At 48.5% G+C, this 19,135-nt stretch overlaps 1 protein-coding gene and 1 non-coding gene across 2 annotated transcripts; one reads left to right on the forward strand and one right to left on the reverse strand.

Moving 5' to 3' along the window:
• Positions 1 to 28: 28 nt before the first annotated feature.
• On the forward strand, positions 29 to 16,901 carry LOC149330666 (uncharacterized). The gene is made up of 5 exons (XM_089561303.1): positions 29 to 145; positions 11,288 to 11,439; positions 13,331 to 13,398; positions 16,056 to 16,142; positions 16,771 to 16,901. Exons 1-5 carry the CDS (start codon positions 29 to 31, stop codon positions 16,899 to 16,901), a joined length of 555 nt encoding a protein of 184 aa, XP_089417429.1.
• TRNAS-GCU (transfer RNA serine (anticodon GCU)) lies at positions 4,122 to 4,203 on the reverse strand. Its single transcript has one exon. It is a non-coding gene; the product is annotated as a tRNA-Ser (tRNA).
• Positions 16,902 to 19,135: the final 2,234 nt, after the last annotated feature.

Consider the following 19,135-nt stretch of genomic DNA (forward strand, 5'->3'; position numbering starts at 1 on the left):
TGCAGTTCCTTGCTTGCCCGACGGTACGATGGTAGGTTATCTTCGAGCTACGTTGGCCGGCGCCTGCTTTTTGCTGCTAGCTTTTCCGCTTGCTTCGTGCAAAGCAAAGCACCAGCTTAAGCACGAGACCGTGGATGCCTTCAAGGTAAGTTCATTGAAGCCTGATTTTTAGGCAGTTTGCTGCGGACTAGAACTGAATTCGGTTGCTGAAACGAAAGTCATGAGATTTCTGAAGCGTGTGAGTGAGTTTATCAAAGTAACGAATGGTAGATATTGTGGTCCGAAGTTGGACAAAATAGACCTGTCGGCAAAGTTCCATACGAACTCACGTTGCTGTCTACAGCTGTCGATACTATCTGGCCTACTTGATACGTTGTTGCGGCTGTTTGGGATACGATGCGTAGTCTTTTTTGTATTCTCCACCAGTGTAAACAAATTTCTAGGCGAATAGACTTACCAGGAAGTTTACTTTGATTGCGTTATGGGAGAGGGAGAGAGAGAGAGAGGCTATTTAAAGAAATATAGAGAATTGCGCCAGTTTTTAAACAGTGTCACATTTTTCTCTGCGCTGCAGAGGGGTTTTTGGAAAGAAGAAAGGCGGTAAGAGAAGAGGACAGAAAATAGAAAAGTAGGAAAAATACCGACAACTGAAAATACGTGGGGACTGAATTGAGGTGGCCGTCGCAGTGGCTCATTGGTCACTGCGCTCGGCTGCTGACTCGAAAGACGTGAGTCGATACGGGCCGCGACGGTCGCATTTCGATGGAGGCGAAATGCTAGAGGACCGTGTAAAGTGCGATGTCAGTGCACGTTAGAGAATCGCAGGTGGTCGAAATTTCCGGAGCCCTTCATTACGGCGTCCCTAATAGCGTCACTCACTTTGGGACGTTAAAACCTCTTAGTAGTAGTAGTAGAAGACGTTTATTCGGCCAAAATTTACAGGCCGAGCATATCGACCGCCTGGGCGACCAGAAGTCGCTGTTCTTCCTCCCCTTCAGCGCCAAGCCAGTCGAGCCAGGTGGTGATGGATAAAGAAGGTGGGGGGTAGGAACCCGACTGCTGAGCAGCCGGGCAATAGAAGAGGCAATGGGCAAGGTCCGCATAGATACAGGGGCAGTTGGGACAGGAAGGGTCCGATCGATAGCGATAGAGAAAGAGGCGAGACGGGGTGATGATTGCATTCATTTGAACGTGCCGAAGAAGGCGAGCCTCCGGCACTGTGAGTGATGGATGAGGGGGAGGGTAAAGGCGTTTGTCGAGGCGGAGCTCGAGGTAGACCTCTTTTATGGTGCGGCGAAGGGTGAGTCTCCCACCGTCCTCCGAGGGCTTGGGCCAGGGGATCAACGGTGCCCGGAAAAGTGTGTCACGGGCGAGCTGATGAGCCAGCTCATTGCCGTCAATCCCTGAATGCCCAGGGACCACGTGCCAGGGACCCAGCGGAGGAAAACGATGGAAGGCTGCAAAGCGGAGACCGCTCGTTCGACCTCCTGTTGAAGAGAAGGGGTTAGGGTGCGTTTCTGTATGTGGTGTATAGCGGCTTGTGAGTCTGAATAGACTGTGTACTCTTGAAGAGAGGGAAGGAGGGCAAATGACTGGAGGGCATGCGCAATGGCAAGGACCTCGAGGGACAATGCATCCGGAGGGCGTAGAAACGGCCCGCTGGCGTGAGTTTCAGGAGCGGGGAGGTGGGGGTGGTACAGGGCGTAGCCGCAGGAACCTCGAGGAGCCACGAAGGAGGCATCCGTGTAAGCTACACCCTGGGTATCAAAGAGAGGGGAATGGTGCTGTGCGGCCGCATGACGACGGCCGGCGTGCAGAACGGGCACGGTGAGAACGGGGGACATGTTGGACGGAAGGGGGAGGATCCGAAGATTGGGAGCCGGGGTGGGAATAGGAGAGGTAAACGGGGCGCAGGGAATGGGCGAGATACCCGCTTGAGTCAGTAACCACTGACCCTGACGGGTAAGGGAAAGCCGGGCAATCTGCGAGTCATGATGGAGAGAGAGCAGAGAACGAAGAGGATGAAAGAGGCCTGTTGCAAAGATCTTTGCAGTAGAGGTAGTGATAGGGAGGTTGAGAGCTGCCTTGTAGAGGCCCACAAGGGCAGTCTCAAGAGCGTTAAGTTGAGTCTGATTGAAGGAAACGTAGGCTGCAAAGTACAAGACCTTGTTGAGGGCCAGCGCGTGGGCAACTCGGCACGCATGAGCCTCGTGGAGACCTGAGCGCCGAGTGACCACGCGCCGCAGGAGGTGAGTTACGGAGTGGCAGGTGGTGACAGCACGGTGGAGGGCTTGCACGTTCTTGGCTGCATGCAAAGGAAAGCCAAGAACTTTGCACTGCGTGACGACAGGAATGGGAGAGCCAGAAAGGTGGAGAGAGACGAATTGGTTGTGTGAGCGCTGGTATGAGGAATGGTTGAGGAGAAGGAGCTCGGATTTTTCAGGAGCAGGAGAGAGGCCAGCAGTGGTGAGAAAGGAGTCGATGAGATCTAGGCCACGTTGCAGGGTGTCCTGTACGTGACCGGGAGAGCCAGACGAACACCAGAGAGTGATGTCATCGGCGAAAAATATATGATGCAGGTCGGGAATTTCAGCTAGCTGGGAGGCGAGAGGGGCCATAGCAAGATTGAAAAGGGTAGGAGAGAGAACAGCACCTTGAGGAGTGCCTCAGGTGAGGTTGTGGGGGTCGGAAAGATAGGTGTCGACTCGAAAGCGAGCGACACGTTTAGAGAGGAATGAGCGGATATAACAGTACATGCGGGAGCCACAGTCTAGGGAGGAGAGTTGGGAAAGGATGTGGTCGTGGCAAACACCGTCGAAGGCCTTGCGAACATCGACGGTCACAAGTGCGTGAATTTGAGTGGGGGTAGGTGACAGAAACGTGTGCTGGAGAACTAGAAACATGTCCTGTGCACAGACGTGGCGTCGGAAGCCGATGAGAGAATGAGGGAAGAACTCCCTCGTCTCGAGAAAATTAGAGAGGCGAGTCAGGGCCATTCGCTCATGGGTCTTACCAACACATGATGTCAGGGAGATTGGGCGGAGGTTAGAGAGAGAGGGAGGCTTGCCCGGCTTTGGAATCATAGAAATGAGGGAGGAGGTCCAGGAGCTGGGCAGGCAGCCGCTGTCCCATGCATCATTGTAGGTTTTAAGGAGGAATTCTTTGGCGCAGTCAGGAAGGTTGCGAAGTGTGGTGTATGTAATGGCATCCTCACCGGGAGCCGAGCGTGTAGCATTAGCAGCCAGAGCCGATTCGAGCTCCCGGAGAGTGAAGGATTGGTCCAGATCGGGGTAAGGTCCACCGCAGTACACCGGGTAGGAGGGTGCCAGAGGGGGCGGGAGATAGAGAGAGGCGAGCTGATCAAAAACATCGGAGGGAGTTCCTTGAGTGAGGGCTTTAGCTAGAGTGGGAGCAAGGGCAGGCTTAGTGCCAAGGAGGGATTTGAACAGAGACCATGTGGATCGCGAGTGCAATGCAGAGTCAAGACGGTCACAAAGAGCACTCCAACGAGAGTGCTCGAGTGAGGCGCAGTGGGCGACGATCTCGGCCCGCAGAGCAGTGATCCGGGAAGAAAGTTGGGCATTGTGGGGTTGGCAGCGGAAGGAGCGCTGAAGACGTTTACGGCGACGCCATAAACGGAGTAGGTGAGGATCTGGGTCTGGGACTGGGTGACAAGAGCGAACACGACGGCTACTGGACGTGAGCGCTGCAGTGATGCGCGACGTCCAGTCGTCGTAGGATTGAAAGGAGTCAGAGGAGAGATTAGCGCGGAAGGCGTGCCAGTCAGTATGAGTGACCGGATGACTTCGAGGGATGTGGGAAAGAGAGGTGGAAATGTGGACAAGATAGTGGTCACTGAGAAGATGGTTTAGGTTTATGGGGTTTAACGTCCCAAAGCGACTAAGGCTATGAGAGACGCCGTAGTGGAGGGCTCCGGAAATTTCGACCACCTGGGGTTCTTTAACGTGCACTGACGTCGCACAGTACACGGGCCTCTACAATTTCTCCTCCAAAGAAATTCTAGCCGCCGCGGCCGGGATCGAACCCGCGTCTTTCGTGACAGCAGCCGAGCACCGTAACCGCTGAGCCACCGCGGCGGCAAAAAGAGTAGGAGGGGACAGCGACGAGGGTGGGACTCGAACCCACGCGGGCAGAGCCCAATGGATTAGCAGTCCATCGCCTTAACCGCTCGGCCACCTCCACTGAGAAGAGTTTCGGCTGTCACTTGCCAGTGAAATGAAAGTGAACCCCGAGAGAAAGTGAGATCGGGTGTCGTGGGACGCTGTGAGGCAGTGCCCGCTCGAGTAGGGGAGCCAGGAGTATTGAGAAGGGTGAGGTGGCGTTCCTGGGCCAGACAGTGGAGGAGGCGGCCGGGTTTGAGGGTTTGAGGGTAGCCCCAGAGTGTGTGAGGGGCATTAAAGTCACCATCAAAGAGGAGATGGGAGTTAGAAGGAAGAGAGTGAAGGAACTTGCCCAGGGCGGAAAATAAAGAGGAGGTAACAGGGGGGTTGCAGAAAGACAAAAGGGCGAGTGAGACGCGGGAAGAAGGGTGGTAATAGACCCCACCAACTAAATATTTAAGAAGGACGGAGGGGATATCAAGTGGCTCCACGAGCACGTCGCTACGTGCTATCGGGGACAAAAGTGGTATACTCCACGCGACCGAAGCCGGAGCAACGGAAAACTGCGTTTCAACGCCATCTGCAGGGGCATCTCGGACCCAGACAGCCAATCTGTGACCTTTATTATCAGCAGGCATGCCGTTTGACTCATTTCAACGTTTCGTGCTTTTGCTTGCCAAAATGCCGAGCGGCGCCGCAGCAGTGGCAATCTGGTGGCCCTCTTTTCATTTTGTGTCTTCTTTTTTTCAACGCGCGTTCGAGATATGGCTTCAGAGCCGGCGACCGCACCGTCATGATGCGATCAAATGGCCGCGCGCGCGTGGCTAACTGGTCGTGGAAGCAGCGCATTTTTGAAACATTGAAACGAGCCAAGCGACATGCCTGCTGATTATAAAGGTCACAGATTGGCTATCTGGGTCCGAGATGGCACCTGTAGATGGCATTGAAACGCAGGTTTCCGTTGCTCCCGCTCCCGCCGCGTGGTGTATACCACTTTTGTCCCCGATAGTACATATATAGACGCAAGTGGTGTGGCCGTAGCGGCATGGTAGGCGCGGTAGCCTGGGACAGTGCGGGCCGTCCGGGTCTCCTGGAGAAGGAGAAAATGGGGCAGGGAGGGGCGGGCGAGTAGATACTGGTGGAGGGGGGTCTTATTATGGCACAGATTTCGGCAGTTCCACTGTACAATCTCGAGGTCCTCGCCAAAAGCCATTATGATAGTGCAGAGGTAGAACTTCGTGAGGGTACGCGTTCCTTCTTTTTGGCCGGGGGCAGTGACTCATGCAGGGATTGGAGCGTAGAAGCGAAGGATTCTAATTGTTTGGATTGTGCTTGGAGGGTGGTAAGAATCTGCAGAACCGATGTCTCTAGCTGAACCAAGCGAGTGTGGTGTGCCTGTGCGGTGGTTTCGAGAAGATCAGCCAAAGGGGCGACCTGGGCGGTGGAGGAGGGAGTGGTGAGTGTGGCAAGGTGCTCATTTAGCTTGGTAAGCTGGGAGGTAAGAGAGGAGGTGGTTGTCTGGAGGGTTTGGGTCAAGGCGTGGATCTGTTGTTGTAGGTCGTGGGAAATTCGCTGTTGCTCTCGCTGCTGGCGTTCCAGCATAGCGAGCCGGAGGTCGAAGGAGCGGCTCTCGTCAGTCAGGGATGGAGAGGGTGGTGCAGTGGAAGAGACGCTGGAAAAGGACGCTGGAACCGAGGAGCCTTTAACTTTGGCGGCGTAGGAGCCTGGTGGTGACGTGACCGGAGCTGACGGAGGTTCATGATTAGAGGAGGACGAGGGGGTGGGTTGCGTGGCCCGGCGCAAAGCTAGGCGTCGTAGGTACGCAGCTTTGGCACACTCGCGTTGTTTACCGAGGAGAAAGGGGCAAGTGGGTCGAGGGAGGAGTGGGTGTTTACCTGGCAATGAACGCACCAGGGCTGGGCACATACATGAGCGGAAGGGTCGGCGGGTAGAGGAGCAGCACAGCGACGGCACTTTGCCGGAACGCTGTGCTGTGGACACTGGTGGGCGCGGTGTCCAAGAGCGAGACAACGGGTGCAGGTGGGAGGCTTAGGCTTATGGGGACGGCACCGGAAGGCAACGCGTTTGAAATACACAAAGTGGGGGATTACGGTTCCAGCGAAAGTTATGAGCACCGACTGAGTGGTGCCCATCATACGAGCAGCAAGAATATTGGTTTTGAATGATTCGATATCATGCATGAGGTCATCAGGGGTGAAGTGGCCACCGACGTTATGGATGACGCCGAGGCATGAGATGGGAGGATTAGGGGCATATGTTTTAATGGTGATAGGCTTACCGTGAAGCTGAAGACGCGTGATAGAAAGCAGGAGGTGGGCGGTGAGAGGGGAATGAGTTTTTAAAAAGACGAGGCTTTGGGCTGGCTTGGCCTGCAGGGTAATCTCCGCACTGCTCTCGGGGGACAGTTATGCAGCGGAGACGACTGCGGCGAGGACGTCGTAGAGCGGTATCTTGGGGTTGAGGGTGCCAGGGGGAAGCTGGATGCCAACTGTGATGAGCTCGGTGCGGGGCCGGGTGGCGGAGGCAGGCTTACGGCAGGCACCGATGGTGGTCCAGCCGACCTCAGGGGCCGGAATGAGATGGCCGTCGACCGGGGACGCCGTAAGGTCCATGTCTGCTGTGTCGTCAGCCTGAGCCGCAATCTGCGACGCAGGTACCAAGGTGCTGGACTTGCTGTCAGCGGGAAGTGTGGTCCGAGTAGGTGCGGCGGCACTGGCGCAGTCGAACGCAGTCGACTGCGATGCGTCTGTGGGCCCGAAGCTCTTGGCTTCCCTTAATGCGTGGAGTTGGCCAGCAGTGGACGCCGCGGCGGTGACGAACGCTGCCGGCTGCGTTGTGGCTGTCGATTCGGAGCTCCCAGCGTCGGTGAACGCGACGGCAATGGGCGCGGTGGTGTGGCCGGTGTTGAACGCAGCCGGTTGTGGCATGGCTGTAAGCGTGGTTGGAGTAGGTCCCGCGGCGGCCGCGTCGGAAGAAGTTGACACCGGCGAGGTATGGGTGGGTCTCGGCTTCAGGGGCTTGTTGAGACGCTGCATGCCAGAGGTGCAGGCGCGGCGCGTTAGGGTTAGTGAGGCGCCGCGCCGCAGCAGATTTTTGGAGGCGCTTGGAGCGCCAGCTCGACAGCGGGCCGTGATGCGAATGGTGTCCTCGTGGTGCGGATGTCTTCCTGACGCGATGGAGTGTAAATCCAGGGGCGGGCAAGGCCCTGGACCAGGCCAGGGGCAGGTGAAAAACGGAGCACGATAGTCAGCTAACCAGGGCGGCGCCACCTAGCGGAATCCAAAACCTCTTACACCTGAATTTGAGTGGAAGTTCACGATGATGATGTAATGAAATTACTTTCTTTAGAACTAGAATTGCTGATTTAAATGAACATTCTTGCGGGCTAGTTGGCTCAGTTTTGAGGAAGGTTAGGAATTACGAAAAAGGGCGAAAACAGAGGCAAAAAAAAAAACGAATGCGACACACCATAGGCACGGGCGGCCAATTTTTTATTTAAGGAAGCGAAAGCACAGACTATTTAAGCAGAGAACCCAGGACATCTTGTCCAGGCATCTTGTCCAGGCATCTTGCCTATACAAGATTCACCATCGCCATCCTGACGCCGTTCTCACTTCACACCCTCCTCTCTCACCAGGCCTTCCTCCTCACCTTATTCTGGGCCTTCTTCCTAGTTAACCCCCGCTAACGATGAACGCTATGCGCAAACGAAGACAAGTCCACTTGTCGAAACGTTGGCAAGCACCGCTTGATGTGCTGGGGGCCCCGCTAAAGAGCCTAGAAACAAACCCCTTGAGCTGTACACTTTTGAAGGGCTCTATACAATTTGGCGGTGTTCAAGTATTCTTTCAATGCAGTACACCTGCCGGCTCAGCCGACGAACACGAGTGGGAGACTCAAGTATCCACGCATGTGGATAACTGACGGACAGCTTTGCTCCATGGATAACTCGAGTAGTACATTCCGTGCAAGGATGTACGTGCTCCTTTGAACACTTCTTTTTTTTTTTTTGGCTTTGCCAGCAATGTACAAACGTTACCTAATCTACAAGGGGTGCAAACGCAACATTCGTGCACAGTGACGAGTGTGTAGTGACTAACTCTTACGTGACACGTTATTACTGAACATTCATTTCTTCATATGTAATGTCTGAAAATAAAGGACCCGGGAATCTCAGAGGCACTTGTGGAGGAATGCACCCGAGCATGTGGAACGGGCAAGAGGAATGCCATTTATAGTTTAATTGAGGAGTATAAATTTTTGCCTTTTTTTCTTAGAAAGTAACAAGGTATAGAGCGATGCTTTCAAGCACTACCAATACTAAGCAGCAGGAATCTGTGCTCGACAAGTGCGCTGAGACACACTCATACGCGACAAGCAGTTAATGAATATCCATTACTCTCGTCCGGATCGTCAGAAAATAAATGACCCTGGGGTGTCAGAGACACTTGTCAAGGAATGCACAAGTAATTGCGACACAGAAATGAGGGATACCAGCTGTAGTTTAATTGAAGAATATTAGTTTTATTTCGTTGTTTCGCTTAGATAGTAACGTGGTATGGAGCGATAGTGTCAATCATGGCAAATACGCGACAGGCAGTTTATTAATATCCATAACTTCATGTCGCATGACAGCAAATAAATGACCCTGGAATGTCAGAGACACTTACCGAGGAATATACACGTGAATGCGACACACATAAAGGGACGTACCAGCTGTAGTTGAATTGAAAAATATGAGTTAGTTTTTTTTTTCTGAGATAACAACGAGGTATGGAGCTATAGTTTCAAGCGCCGCAAATGTTGCGCAGCTGGGGTCTGTTCTCGACGCGTGCGCAGTGACACACATACGCAATAAGCAGTTAATGGATACCCATTACTTCATATGTAATGTCGGCAAATAGAGGACCCTGCAATGTGAGAGACACTTATGGAGGAATGTTCACGTACTTTTAGTACAGATGAGATGGCATACCAGCGACAGTTGAATTATAGAATGAAGTTTTTTTTTTTGGTCCTTACGAAGTTACCACGGGATAGGGCGACCAGCCTCTTTATTTGATTGTGCCGAACCCAATCCCTTTACCTTTTCAACACAGCGCTATCAGGCAATATTTCGAAGAAAAAAACTTCTCGTGAACGATCACAGAACGTTTCTGAAATAAACCTAAAAAAAAAAAAAACATTTCGAATGAATAAGCATGTGTTTCAGAATGTTCGAATTTTGGAGCATTGCCGTTTCTCGTGCAAAGAATCTTAATGCCGCTTGAAACGGCTTTTACGGTCAGTGCAGTGCGATTTTCTTCTTCCTGTCTGAGAACAGTTTTATAGCTGCCTGCAACGTCTTCGAAAATTGTATTGGGGCCAATATAAAGAAAACTCTATCGCAATCAGCGCTCTTGAAACCACGGTAAGCAGGAAAGCTTTTTCTTGAGTCATGCCTTTTACAGCATAGCTACAGTGCGCATCTCCCTCAACGACCGACACGTGACTCCGTTCCGTGATCACGTGACACCCCTCTGCTCCTGTCTCGCGCTGCCTTCGTCGTCTTGCGGTGCGTGCGGAGGCAGCGGGGGAATGGGGGCTGGACAGGGGGGGGGGGGGGGGGGGGGAAGGGAGAAAGGAGGAACGTGACCGCACCCAGGATGCGATAATAAAAAATTCAGGGGGCACTTTGGCTCTCTAAAGTGCTGCAAGGCGAAAGCCTTTCCTGGCGCACTGTTGGTTTTTATTTTTATTTTTCATATTTTGTTTTCTATTTATTTTTTGCTCCTTTGCTTAATTTTATTGTTTCTGTATTTTTATTTTAACATCTTATTTTCATTTTATTTTTATTTTTATTTGTTTTCTTATTTTTATTTCTTATTTTCCTTTTCTTGACTTTACTCCTTTTATTTCATTCATGAAGCCCATGCATTCACTAGATGCGCCGTTATTCATGCTGGAAACCTTGAGCCTTTTAAGCAGTGACGCCGAAAGGCGGACGAATCTGCCGACGCATCTGTCGACGCGTCTGTCCACACTCCTGCCGACGCGTCTGTCGACACGGCTGCCGACGCGTCTGTCGGCACTTCTGCCGACGCGTCTGTCGACACTCCTGCCGACGCGTCTGTCGACACTCCTGCCGACGCGTCTGTCGACACTTCTGCCGACGCGTCTGTGGACACGGCTGCCGACGCGTCTACTAACGACAGTATGAGGCATTAAAGGCTTTCGCCTTAATAATAGTGCCTGTCTCCGGTTCCAGTTTAAAATACCCAACATCCAAACACGGCTGTAAAGTGGTACATTTTGATTATTTAGTAGTGAAATACAACAAGCGCCTTTGGAATGCCGGTGTCAGTGGGAGTTTTCCTTTCTTCTGGATGCCATTTTTTCTCTTCAAATGAAACCAGCGCCGATGAAGGTTTGACTGCGATCGATCATGCGCCATTTGTTTGTATTTCCATCAATAACATGAAGACTGGACTGGGCATTTGCGTTTACGTAATTCAAGTGAAGTTACTAAACTGTTCCAGACTACCACTGGAAGGCCGACGCGTTCCCATTATTCAAAATGAAAACTAGATTTTTCTTATCGTACCGAAGTTTTCAAGCTTTCATTCTTTCCCTGCAGCGTCACTGAATGGAACGAACTTGCAGCCGAGATTGTAGAATCTTAAGCGGTGACATTGTTCTTATATCAACTTGAATGCTATCTGTTGTGGTGCCGATAATTCATTATTGTGATCCACTCTCACACTGTGTTAAAAGTGCATAATGTCCCTTATTATCAAGAGTGCTTGGCACTGCGTAGGCAATGCGTTTTTGCTGTCTTTTTTTTTCGAATGCTCCAACTCCGTCATGCTTTTGTTTAAAAGTGTTAGAAAATTTCGTACTATGATTTGGGACTATTCGTTTGTTTAATCCTTTTCTGTTCTCGTAAACTGGAAGTGTGAGACAACGTATTTTTGATGCCTTTCTTCTGTATGTCGAATGAGTATTTTGTGATTTTTGTGTATCTGCAACTTTTGTTAAAAGCATACAAGGCTAGCAGTATTGTGTAAATAATAAATAGGTGGCCTGAACAGCGCGTGGGGAAGTTACAGCAAGAAAGCAGCTTTAGTCACGCGGATAATTAAACAGGCGCACTTTTTTGGTTCCAGGCGCTTTCTGTTTCCCCATATGGCATTGCTCTCTACGACATCGACAGGGATGGAGATCTGGACTGTCTGACTGTGACACGGACGGAATTCAGCATGGACCCACCGAGAGCAACTTATATTCTCTCTCTCAAGGGCCCGAATGGGAACAATGTGTATGTTTCCACTGTACCGTTAGGACATATTTCTACTATACGAATTAGTCGGTTTCATTTTTTCGATAACTTTAATGCAATTAGGTAATCCAGGCGTATCTGGTGAAAAGAGTGCTCGTTAAAAGAGCTGTCGGTATACGAAATTCAGTCGAACCATGAAGGGAGAGCGAAACTTGACCGTTTCGACAGTTTTTTTTTAGGCAAGAAATGCTTTTCCTGGCAGTTTTTTAGGCAAGCAGTGCTTTTACCTCCCGTTTGTGGCGCGCCGCGGGTGATGTTGACTAACTTTTAAACATCATTTTTATTGACAAATGATGATGGTTGTGACAAAAGAGAAGTTTCGAAATTCACTCCAGGAATTCGACGAAAACTTTGCTTTCATACTTACTTTGCTTTTATTTTATTTGATTGTCTGTAGGACGTCCTGAAGAACGCACAGCTGCAGGTGGTGCGACACGCGATCCACAGCTCTTACTGAAAGCTACTAAAGCCTCAATGTTACATTCACACTTAAAGGTCACATGATGATGACGTCATTAGCTAGCAGGTGCCGTTGCCCCTGGGCGATCAGGGAACTGAATCTCACGGCTCGATAACAGCTAGCGCAGCAAATGCATCCAAACGGACCCTAGAAGTGTCGATAGCACTCTATAAGGCCTAGAATTACGGAATGGGTATCGTTTCAGTACAGGATCGTCCGGCCTTCGGTCCTTAATCCATCCATCTTAAACCCCAAAAAGTACCTCATTCACATCACCATCCGGTGAATATCAAGTCCTTTCAGTTTAATCTTCGCACCCAAACTTTGCAATTTTATCAGAAGGATTTGATAGCTAGAATTAACCGAACATCTGTAATTGAAGCGATGACCGGCCTCTAGCGTGCAGAACAGCGTACAATTCCCACATAAACAACAGGCACCATTTTCTTCTGCTATTTTGTAACTGCGAAACCATCCCCCCCAAGTGCTCCTTCTCGGAGTGGTATGAACTAAGTTGTTGCATTTTGTTGTTTCTGCCGAAAGTGCTTGTGCATGAAATCGTACTAAATTCCACTCCATGATTGCGAGTGAAAGTTTTTTGCTGGCTTTCCTCTATTGAATTGAATTTGACAGCTTGATGCCCACCATGGTAAGGGAAGAAAAAGATGACGTTAGCTTGCAGTAATGAGCGACCTTAGATAACCAAAAATAGAAAAGAAATGTAGCAGTGGCTGCTCCCGCAAAAGCTAATCATAACACAATTTTGGAAAAAAAAAATTGCAATTCCGCTCAACTCGGGCGGCAAAATAAAGAAAGGTGCCGTAGAACAAGCAATTCGGAAATAAAAATGTAATCGAACTAATCGGTTCCGTTCAAAGCGTAACTTGAAATCATTTTGGGTACAACCGGAGAGCTTTTTTGTGCCAGAGTTGCAGTTATCTCGAGCATCATGTATCAGAAATTCCAGTGCTTCTTCCCCGCGAATACTATTGGTGCGAAGAAGCCTGCCTGCAGCAATTTATTGGCGTTACAGAAGCCTTTCTTTAGGTTTGTTCGCCACGGCGCCACGAAAATCGCCCACTGTTGATGGAGAATGTTAAAGGGTAAAATTTTATCGCCAGGCTTAAATTTTGTTTCATTACTGTTTTAAAGGGCTTCCCAATGGCACTGAAATAAGTGCCACCTAAACGAGACGTTTCGACGGCAGCCTGCTGATACCTCCGAATAAGGGGCCCGCTTGTGAATACCGCTTTTAGTCAAGCATCGTTGTTCATGGCCGCCATATTGCGAAAGGTTGTTCGCTCGTGATGAAAGTGTGTCGGCTGACTTCAGCAATCGGGTGATGAAAGCTCCATTCTTAAATTCATGTGGCAGCTCCACCTGACTAACTGCTTTTCGTTCTTGTTACAGAGTGAACTTCACTTACCACATACGACCAGGACCAGCGCCTGATAGGAATGTGCTCGTCATTAACGACGGTAAATAGGAACATGCTGCAGCTACAGACAACACACATAATCTTATAATTAGTGAATAGAAACACCCGAAATTACTAGAGATGTAACCGCTCGGTGAAAGAGTTATCCTACAGACAATCTGCAACCGAATATCATTAATCATGTCATTCAAGAGACTTAAAACACAGGAGCGACTAGAACGATAAAAACATCGCTGACAATACTATCAACATACAAAAGAAAGAGGCCCATGAAGTCACCTTTCAAATTTGATAACGCTGGTGTGAGATGGCGGCGCGCTTATTTGCGTTTCTTCAACTTCTGCTTTAAAACACCTTGCTCTAACAAGTTACTTTTTGTTCGCGAACTAGATTTGGCAGCTAGGAAGATGTCCGGTATCTTGATTTTATGCTTGCACTCTTGCGTCATCGTCACAAAGACACAGCTTGCAGATTAAAAATTACCTCTTATCTGAAAAGCATGGAGCAGTACAGCCCGCCGAAATCTCGAGTCACTAATAATCCAGACTACGCCTAACACAATAAATAAGAATGATGACACATTTCACCCTATCTACGCTAAATGTCTGAAAACGATACTAACCGCTACAAAAAGCCCGGGACGACGAGCCGGTTGCTCATTGTGAACAAGGGAGCCGTAGCGCTCCCGAAACGTCATTTTTGTTTTTGTTTGACCATGGTCAGTGACCAGTGAATCTCATCATGGAACAGTACACTAAGCTAAAACTCTTGCCTGTGCTAGTTGGTTCATCCTTTGTGCTCGTTCGACGCGCCGTTTTCATTACATTGTCAAATAGTCTCAGCACTGGTGGTAATTGCCCTCATCGGACCAATGATGTCAACGCTTTGCTTAGTAAACAGCTGAAGTGATCTAAACGGCCACACATTCTCCAAAATAATAATTTTTTGTGTGCCACGTATTGAGTGTTGAAATTTATAGCGATAAAGAGCCATAGTGCATCCAAACCAACATGAGCGCTAATTCTGCACGTTATTTTCTTTTAAATCCACTAAAGAAAGATAAAAACGACACATCTGTCCAACCACATGATTCCTCGTAACTTTGAGCCTTCACAACACCATTAACATCTGCACGCATTTGCACGCATTAACATCTGCACGCATAAGCTTCCACGCATTTGCCTGTTCCATAAAATTTACTATCACAATCCTTGCCTGAAAGCCATCTGTGTAAAGGCACCATCTTTCATCTCGCCTCGCATAGAGCACAATCAAAAAGTAGCTGTTCCACACTGCCGCACAGTGACCTGCTCTAATTCCTTCCTCCATAAAACATGTCGTGACTGGAATAATCTTTCAGCCACAGCCACCTGTGTTAGCGACACTGCGCGTTTTAAAAGCAAATTACTCGCACGGTTAGAATCAGATCAATTGTGATATGTTGTTTACCCATATATAGACTATATAAGGTTTCTTTTTTGTAATCCTTTTATCTTTTCTTACTCCTGTACTTTTGTTCTCAATGTTTTCGTTCTCTGTCTCTAGCATCTTTCAATATTGTTCATATACGAGGGGGTACCCAAAAGAAACCGGACTTATTTTTGTTTGAACTTAATTGTTCACATTGTAAGCACAGACCTTCAATCTCCTTCAAAGTATTCCCCACTTGCAATGATACGCTTGTCGAATCTTTCATTCCATTTTTCGAAACATTGTTTAAATTCATCTTTTGTGATGCTTGACAGTGCCTCCGTCGTTTTTTTCTTCACCTCAGCAACATCAGCGAACCGCTTTCCATTCACCTATTTTTTCATTCTAGGAAACAAAGAAAGTAGCACGGGGCAAGGTCGGGAGAGTATGAGCGTTGAGGAATAGGGGTCATGCCATTTTTGGTCCAAAATTGTCGCAGAGACAGGGCTGTGTGAGCAGGGGCAATGCCATGATGGAAAAACCAGTCACCCGACCGCCACAAATCTGGCCGCTTCCACCGCACACTTTTGCCCTATCTTTTCAAAACATCCAAGAATAAAGCCTGGCTAACTGTCTGACCCTGCGGAACAAATTCTCAATGGACGACTCCTCTCACGTCGAAAAAACAAATCAGGACTGTTTTGAGGTTTGGTTTCACCTGACGAGCTTTCTTGAGGCGAGGTAAATTTGAAGTTTTCCATTGGCATGATTGTTCCTTTGATTCAGGATTCGATTCAGGAACACTTGAGTTGTCCCCATAGCATCGTACTTGTACGTCTTTCTTAATATTTCAAGCGTTTCCATTCAACTTTTTCCGAGCAAAAATCAGAATTTCACCGGCGCACGCTGTTCACGAAAATCAGCCATTGCAAAAACGACATTCACACAAAACAGTCGTCACTCTAAAACTCTGCCTAAACTAGTCTGACCTCCTTCAACGACGGCACTCGGCTTACTGACTCTGGAATGTTCGTTCTATGCGCTCCTAGTGGCAAAACGCGGTACCACACAAGCTTTGCCGACGAAAAAAATTAGTCCGGTTTCTTTTGGGTACCCCCTCGTAGTATATAGCCCTGTTTTTGATGTATGTATTGTATTTTAGTGTCCCACCCCCTCTGTAATGCGAAAGCCCTGAGGGTAAAATAAATGAAATGAAATGAATCAATTGCCATTTCGACACGTTTAGGAAGAACATTACAATTTATGGCCTGGTTGAATTGTTTACAGATTATGACCACCCACTATTCGACCACTACTTATACTCAAACTATGAGAACTGCATTGTGCTCGAGTTTCCGATGGTGAATCGTCAAGGTAAGCGATATTCAGAGAGATTGTGTGGAAGAGGTTTAATCCGCAGTCTGTTTCGCAATCCTAGACTAGATGACAAATGGCTGTGTGGACGAACAAGCTTTGTGCCAGATACTTATTTTGTTAGAAAACGGCAGTGCAACGTTTCTACTCAAAATCCTTCCGGCCCAGGTCCCCTCGATCAAATGGTTCAGTTATCGGGCTCCCGTCCATATGGTTTATCTGGATTCGTTTGTCGAAAAAATGTGGAATGTCAGAGCAGAAAAACCATCCATTTTCAAGAAGTAGTCATTGTTTCTGGCCAGTAAGTTTCCGGCCAGTAAAGGAAGTTACAATGTGGAGCTCACTTTCTCAAGAACGTTTTCTTTCTGATCTGACTTGTTTCATACCGAAACCCGTTTGTGGGCGGCTGTATGGGAAACAGGCTCTAACCGCGTCGCAACCGTAGACCCTAGCGAACACGCCGCTCACAGGAGGTGCTAAGCGCAGTACCGGTTAACGGCAGGGAGTGGTGTGCAGTAGAGCTGTGCGTACCAAGATTTCGCTGACAGGAGATTTAGTTAGCGAGCGCGTAAAGATTACGTAATGTTTTCGTGCCATTATTAACTATATTTTCCTGCTACGTTCCCAGAGTGTGCCCTGTGGGTGACAAGTGAAGCAAAAGAAAACACCCCTCAAACTTGCATCGACCAGTTCCAAGACAACTGCGATGACGGAAAGCTCGTTTATGACAAGGATACCTGCGGAGACATGGTTCTATAGAAGCCTGGTCAAAGCGGGGATGTTCCTATAAAATAACCCAGACATAATAGCCAGGAGATATACAAAATAAAGGTCTCTTACACCTGTTCTGCGAAGTTTGGAAATCTATATTTTACGTTATCGGCTTTGTAAAGAACAGCATTGGCAGTCGTTCATCTCCGAGACGTTGCAAACAATGCAAAACATTGAAAGAACGCTTATGTATTCAGTACTAGGGTCACCAGCGAATTAGGTAGCAAGTCAGACTGTGCTCATCATGTATTCATGCGTTGCTGTTCTGCGGTATGCCGCGTGATCCCCGTGACCGACTGCAGATAATGAATGATCATTTTGGAGCGTTCTATTGTTTGTGCTGCCGTTCATGAAGCGTTGCGTTGCTGAGTATTTTAACGTCGTTAGCTCTTATTCATCAAGTTTATCGATTTCTTGGGGTATGCTACCACCTCCCTTCGGCGTGAAATTTTCTGAGTTCGAGAAATTTAAGATGACGGCCCCCATAGTAAATCGATATAGCAACCCAATTGCTGATTGATTGGCGCAGTCATTAGTATATCGAATTGATGATTGGTGACGTCACTGATTTTGTGACGCCATAATTAACTAGTCACATGACTATGTGTAATCGCTTTTAAGTCGAGGAATTCAAGATGGCGGCCCCCATAGTAAATCGATATAGCAACCCAGTTGCTGATTGATTGGCGCAGTCATTAGTATATCGAATTGATGATTGGTGACGTCACTGATTTTGTGACGCCATAATTAACTAGTCACATGACTATGTGTAATCGCTTTTAAGTCGAGGAATTCAAGATGGCGGCCCCCGTAGTAAATCGATATAGCAACCCAATTGCTGATTGATTGGTGCAGTCATTAGTATATCGAATTGATGATTGGTGACGTCACTGATTTTGTGACGCCATAATTAACTATTCACATGACTATGTGTAATCGCTTTTAAGTCAGTAAAAATTCAGGGGCACTTTGACTGCCTAAGTGCGCAGAGGCGAAAGCGTTTTCTGTTTTCCGCACCACTTTGCCTACGTGACACTGGTGACGTCACCACTTGATGACGTCACACATAATTGATGACGAAGTAATGACAAATTATTAATCAATGACTAATTACTGGTTAATGACTAAGTACTTGTTTGCCAATTAATGACGCTTAAGCTTCGCTTATAGGAATAGAACTCCACAGCGTGTTGTCCAGCGCTGCCAGGCAGTCCACGGAAGGAACGCCACCACCCGTTCGATGCGATGCCTTGCCCTTTGAACGCAACGCTTTTTGAGGAAAGGAAATGGAGCAGTATTTCTCTGAAATCAAGGTGGACACCCGAAGCGCACCGTACAGGAAGGGAGGAACGCAACCACCCGTTCGGCGCGATGCCTTGCCCTTTGAACGCAACGCTTTTTGAGGAAAGGAAAGTGCGCAGTAGTTCTTTCTCATCTCGGTGGACACCCGAACCGCACCGTACAAGAAGGGAGGCAGTGGGAGTTAGAGAAGAAAGAGAAAAAGGGGCCATAATCAAGAAACTGAAAATTCTATTTGAGGAAATGAAGATCGGAGTGAACGAAGACACCGTATTCACTAGACGCACCTTTGTTCATTCCAAACCATCGAGCTGGCATGGCGGAGTGCATGGTGCTGATGAAGGTGTTGGCGAGACGACTCCAGGCTGTATGTAAACCAGGATTTAATCGGCCCCCATCAAACATTTGGTATTAAAAACAGGACGATACACACGAACATCCATGTTGCCAGGAGTGTTTTAGAACTTTGTGATAGCGAATCCCTGCAGGTAGCCATGCTGCAGATCGATCTCGCTAAGGCATTTGACAGGGTGCCACATGACATCCTCTTTGATTTGTTGGACTATGTTGGTGTTGGTAAAGTTATACGCGATGGTGTAAAAATGGCTTACAGAAACTGCACCACAAATCTTGTCATAAATGGTGAACTGTCGCGCCGTATTGATGTACGCTCATCTGTACGCCAAAATTGTCGCCGCTGTTGTTCTCACTGTTCCTTGAACCACTCTGCCAGAAAATTTTGCAGAATGAAGAAATACGCGGTTTTGGCTTCCACTCGTGTGAAGTTCGTGTGCTTGCTTACGCGGATGACGTTGCCTTTTTTGCATCGGACAGGGAAAGCATTACGGCTGTACTGAAAACAACACAAGATTTTTGTGCCCAGAGTGGGAGCATGTTAAACATAGATAAGTGCATTGGTTTGT

This window comes from Amblyomma mixtum, chromosome 9 (assembly GCF_055824585.1).
Source record: "Amblyomma mixtum isolate Tamu chromosome 9, ASM5582458v1, whole genome shotgun sequence".
In the NCBI taxonomy this organism is placed as follows: domain Eukaryota; kingdom Metazoa; phylum Arthropoda; class Arachnida; order Ixodida; family Ixodidae; genus Amblyomma; species Amblyomma mixtum.